Here is a 5,740-nt window from a genome sequence, read left to right on the forward strand (position 1 = left end):
AGGAGATCGGGCTGAAACTATAGCTACAAGCTATCCAAGGATGGTACTATAGAATGTCACCTCAAGGTAGGCCTAGTGGCGTCATCTCTTGGTTAGGCCGGAAACTTATCAATCCACCCTCGTATAGCAAGGAGGAGTTAGAGATAGCTTTAAATAAAATGGAAGCGGTATTGACACAACAGTATTGTATGAAAATAGATAAAAGTGAAACAAAACTACTGGTATGCAAGGTAAGAAAAAGTAGGGTGTCAGCGACGAAGTACTGACGACCTTATGATAATGAATAGATGTAACCAAAAAAAGTTAAAAATTGGATAAAATATTTTCAGTATAATCCAGGGAAAATCCACGCAAATTTCCAACATTTTGGGCTAAATACATTAAAAAATAATTTTTGTGTGCCCAAAGTTTTCGTCTAGGACTTTTCCCGAATACTCCCGTATATCCTTAACAAATATTAGCATTGAATTCTATAAATAAATAGTTATTAAGTTAATCCTGTCTGTCAAGGATTGTCCTTTTCCATTTGTAACAGCACGATTGCTGGTGGCGTAATGTTGAATATCAGAAATGATTGTGTCAGTAAACAGCGGGAAAGTGCTTTGATATGTTACAGTGTAATAATATGCATGCTGTTACGATAAATATGTATTCAGCCATGTTCCCGTTATTGATCTATCAATTGAAAGAAGAAGAATAGCAGTTGGCAACATTTCAACTGTTTCCTCTCGCATAAGCTGCTGTTACAACGACAAATAATAAGTAGAAAATCATTCGCTTATAATCACGCTCACGGCGAAAAAGTAAGGTTATAATTGGATGATACGTCGTGGGTTAGCTACGCTTTTATATACCTGTCTACGACTGGACGAAACCCATCAGATAGTTCGTATACTTGCAGAATATAATGCAAATACTTAGTTTAGTTTCTTATGATTTCATTCGCAATCAGTTATATATATATATATAGGTTATGTTAGGTTAGGTTAGATTCCACACCATTGGATAAGAACCCTACAAAATATAGGTTAGGTTAGGTTTTATACTACTGGATAAGGACTCGATAATATCATCAGTTCGTTAACATAATCTAATAAGTTGATTGTAGACTTGCGGCAGTTCAGCCGGACTCAAGGAGAACTTTACGCGGTACATAAGCGGCGCAAGTGTGTACTAGCCTTTATTCTTTATAAATCTGTAACTAGATAAAAATCCGGACTTGTATATGTACATTCTGATTACTGTTTCTCTATGCCAGGCACACAATAAATCCTTTAAACCTTGGCTTAGGCAGGTATATCTCTAGTTTCTGTTGTGGCTATTCTTTTCGATTAACTGGAGCACATGCCTTGCCTGGTATTACATTAAGCAAAAAAAATAATAAGGTTAATCCGTAAAGCGCATACACACGCAAATTTTTTCGTAATCCACTTCTCGGAAGGGGTTAAATAAAGGACATTTTGTCCCGATTTGTAGTCCGTGTTCTCTTAATCGTCCTGTAATGTTGATGTTATGCATTCGGCTTGGAGTAATTTAGTTTATTAACGCGAAGACTTTTGCTCTCTTTACGTTGAGTTTTAATCATTAGATTTGTTAGGGCCGTAGAAGTTGTTAAGTATTTGGATGTTTGGAAGAAAACTTTTGTAATTGCTGATTGAGTGTAATTAAAAAAAAGACTTTTGACTTTAATTGGTTGGGTTATGGGAAAACCGTACGCGATTGTTTTCGAAATGTTGGCGGCACCCATTAAACGGTCCAATAGCTCTGTTTTAGTGGAAAAATAGACGTTTTTATACCATTTTAACTCATTCTAGGCGTGTAAACAATCTCCTAATTGCCTTGGCCGTTACACGTATGTATATTGTGACGGCCCTTAGTCTGTGTGCGTGTGGAAATAGAAATAAACCAACCGAAGTGAATATTTTCATTTCGAAAAAAAACTCTGCTCTATTTTTTTTCCAGATTATGTAGTTATTTAGAAGAAGGATAAGACGAGAAGGAAAGGCGTCAAAAATTATTTTTGTAAAGACGGTTGTCCGAATGGTGCTGTAGCGGCTAAATAAATAGAGTTTACAAATACACGCTGTCATCAGCTAAGTCTTTGGAAAATTAGGAAAAAAAATTTCCTTTGAAGTTTTTTGATACGACGTAAAATAATCGAGATATTTAATATTGAAAGAAACAACCAATCAGAGCCCGCCTCGTTGTCTGCAAGCTTGCAACTCCAGGCGCACTTGCAGCCAGCCTACTTACGTCAGTTTTCAATTGCCATTTACACGGTTATTTGAACTCGGATTGGAAAACTGTAAAGACAAGTTTTCCTTAAAATTTCACGTGGAATTCAATGGTAGTAAAAAACACTGTCGGTATTGTGTACAGTTAAAATTATTTTAATTTCCTTCTGGTTCAATTTACTTGTATTCGTCTGCACAGTTAGTTCTGGGCACATTTCACCGTTATGTTACGATATTTTCACTCCGGAACCTGTTTTTAAGGCGAATTCTCATTCGCAATAAAAACTTTAATTGGCTAGCTCGCGGAACTGAAGAAAATTCGAACGGTCTGGAAAACTAACGTTCAACGTGGAAGATTTAGAGCCTTTTATAAAACAAACGTCTCTGCATGCGCGAGAAGCTCTTTTGTTTTAATTTTTTAAAGTTCACCCCATTTGTCTCTGACCCCGTCTTGAAGCTAAATGCAATTCACCGAAGGACATCGTAATAAATATCTGATTTAGTAGGTACTTGATGTATAGGGTCAATGAGAGTAGATATCTGACAATTTAGTTCGTGGATTTGTTTCTTTAGGTATTATAAATTCACATTTGTTTTAATTAAAAAAAAATTGTATATNTAGTCGAGATAGGTTGGTAGGACACCTTCTTAGGCATGAAGGTCTAGTCAGAGACATATTATAGGCAGAAACAGGAGTTAGGAAGGGGATTAGATTACTGTTCACAAATAGTTAAGGATGTGGGCTGTTCTAGTTTTAGGGAAATGCAAAGTTTAGCTCAGGATAGGAAAGAGTGGAGGTACGTGTCCAACCAGTCTTAGGACTGACCACATTATGATGATGATGATAATAACTATTAAGAATTTCTCAAAAGTGCACCGTTTGGGATGTAGTGTATTCCATGAAAATTGAAAAACAATTGCCGGAAGTGAAGGAAAAATAAAGGACGAAGCGTGCGGTCGTTTTATAATACATAGATGGTGGTAGCAAAATTTCCTTTATCTCGTATACTTTGTTTTGGAATAAATATTCGGTACCTACTGGTAACTTTACATATTCTCCGAACAGTCCATTCGATGCTCATTAAATACTAGTGAGGCCTTCGGCCCATGCACATCACAGGCCCGAACTTTTCGAACAAGCCAGATCTTATTTTCTAAAGTTTCGAAGCGGGAGCAGATGCAAAACTTGGCTCAAACACGACAGAAGTGTTGGCGAAGTGAACGAATAACTTTTTCCATTATCCGCGCTTGGTCGTATTCGAGACTTGAACGGTCAGAATAAATTAAACAAATAAAAACGCCTACAGCTTTTTTACACCACTCTTTTACTTCTAACAAAGAATAAACTCTGAAGAAATAGATACACTTTTAATTCATGGACTAGATCAAAATTTGCTACTGTAAAACTTCCCTTTGGGCTGAAAAGTAACCGCAAAAACGTTGTGGTACGTCATCATATTTTTTACGGGTTCAAGGATAAGCCCCAACGTAAATATTTTATTCATGGGCGATTTTAAAGCCGGAAAGTTGGTAGGGGTGTAGTATTGCCAGAATCATTATCATAAGGTCGTCAGTCTTAAGACTGGTTGGACATGTATCTCCACTATTTCCTATCCTGAGCTAATCTTCGCATTTCCCTAAAACTAGAACATCCTGTATCCTTACGGGTGTGTAGTATTGCCAGAATAACCTTGCTAATTTAAAAATGGATATGTTTAGAACGGGGTTTGAACTCCGATCCCCTCGTGTCATAGCATACCGCTCTATCAACAGAGCCACTCCGGCATTCCACACATTTTAATGGTTAACGTCAATCTTTTTCAGGTTTACATTGCTTGTATACCCCAAATGAATGAAGAAACACCACCCCATACGCACAAGAGGTTCACGAAACTTCGGAATATAAACGTTGAACCTGATCCTCTTGTGTCGGCGATGAGATTCCATAGAACGTCTTCAACATTATCTCCATTTGCTCTATTATCCCATTCGTCAACAAGGAGGACGACATTTTTGAAAGGCCCGAGCACTAGCTCCAACATTTTTCATCCGCTTCCTCAGGATATCTACAGGAAGAAATTCAAATTGAATAGGATCACTCAACCCGTATTACCAACGAGAAATGCAGACTTAGAGATAAATAAAGTGACAGTCTCATCCCAGGCGATTCTTAGCAAACAAATTAAAAATGAAACTAATAATTGTAGTTGCAGTCTTTGCGCTTCACAACAAGGGCCATTGGCAGCAAAAACAATGGATTCAGTCCAAAATCCAACAACGAAAGCAAATTTTGACAGTATTTATTCGGACCAGGATTACGTTATTGTTAATCATACAATCAGTGTTGGTATTGATTCAGCTGGTGAAGAAGTCGAAGAAAAAACATATATGATCCGAACCACTGGACTTGTGTCTTCGGAACAGAAAAGCGAAGTGAACGGAGTTGACTCAATTCAAAACGGTCACTCGTTTCAAACCAATGATTCAATTTCAAGTGGCATCTCAGGTCGAAATGGTTATCCATTTCAGAAAAGTGACTCAGTTGGAAATAGTTTCCCATTTCGAAATGATGACTCAGTTCAAATAGGTGACTCAGTAGCAAGTGGTAGCCCTATTCGAAATGGTAACCCAATTTCAAGTAGTATCTCAGGTCGAAATGGTTATCCATTTCAGAAAGGTGACTCAGTTAGGAATGGAACCCCTATTTCAAATTATGGCTCAGTTCAAATGGGTGACTCAGTCGCAAGTGGTAGTCCTATTCGAAATGGCAACCCAATTTCAGGTCGAAATGGTTATCCATTTCAGAAAAGTGACTCAGTTGGGAATGGGGGCCCTATTCGAAATGATGACTCAGTGGCAGGTGATGGCTTAATTCGAAATGGTAACCCGACTTCAAGTGGTATTTCAGGTCGAAATGGAGATTTAAATAGAAATGATGACTCAGTTGGAGATGGTGATTCAATTCGATATGGCGACTCAATTGAAAATGAAGACTCGGATCAAATTAGTACTCTGAAGGACAAATATGCAGTCGACCCTATTAGTAATTGGTTTTCTCTCTTTGTTCTGTTAAGTGATAGAGGGTTTGCAGAAGAAGTGACTTATGATATACTGAAAACAGTTCAGAGAGAAGTGGATAGAAGTCAAGAGAGTGTATATTCCCGCACGTATAAGCATAAAAAAATAAAATAAGAATGAACTAACTACTGTAACTGTGTAGTCTTAAGTCAATAAAATCTTAATTGTAGGTGCTAGATATTATTGTAAATAAAACGTTTATAGATACCTAAAAATATTTAACCAGTTACATAGATTGATTGGGTTGTACATTATTTATAGTTTCGAAATAAAATTCCTTGGTGTTAATTCCTGGTAAAGTGGAAATGACTAATTTTTACGCCCTGGTACCCTTTGTACCAGTGCGTGCGGAAGTTTCAGGTGACTCAAAAGTTTCCTTGGTTGTTGCTTCTATATTTTTGGAAGTTAAGTAATAATAATCAAGTGCA

The 5,740-nt window shown here is 37.2% G+C and overlaps 1 protein-coding gene across 3 annotated transcripts in view; it reads left to right on the plus strand.

The window, feature by feature from the left end:
* The window catches only part of LOC108735848 (uncharacterized threonine-rich GPI-anchored glycoprotein PJ4664.02), a 42,310-nt gene extending 36,769 nt beyond the window's left edge, over positions 1-5,541 (plus strand). For all 3 annotated transcript variants that reach the window (XM_018468039.2, XM_018468041.1, XM_018468040.1), the window contains one exon: positions 4,059-5,541. Coding sequence is in view for 2 of the 3 variants with exons in the window: in XM_018468041.1 (XP_018323543.1) it covers positions 4,059-5,426 (1,368 nt within the window). In the remaining variant the exon portion in view is untranslated. The remainder of the gene's footprint in view (positions 1-4,058) is intronic.
* Positions 5,542-5,740: the final 199 nt, after the last annotated feature.

Source organism: Agrilus planipennis, unplaced genomic scaffold (genome assembly GCF_000699045.2).
Source record: "Agrilus planipennis isolate EAB-ADULT unplaced genomic scaffold, Apla_2.0 scaffold69, whole genome shotgun sequence".
Classification (NCBI taxonomy): domain Eukaryota; kingdom Metazoa; phylum Arthropoda; class Insecta; order Coleoptera; family Buprestidae; genus Agrilus; species Agrilus planipennis.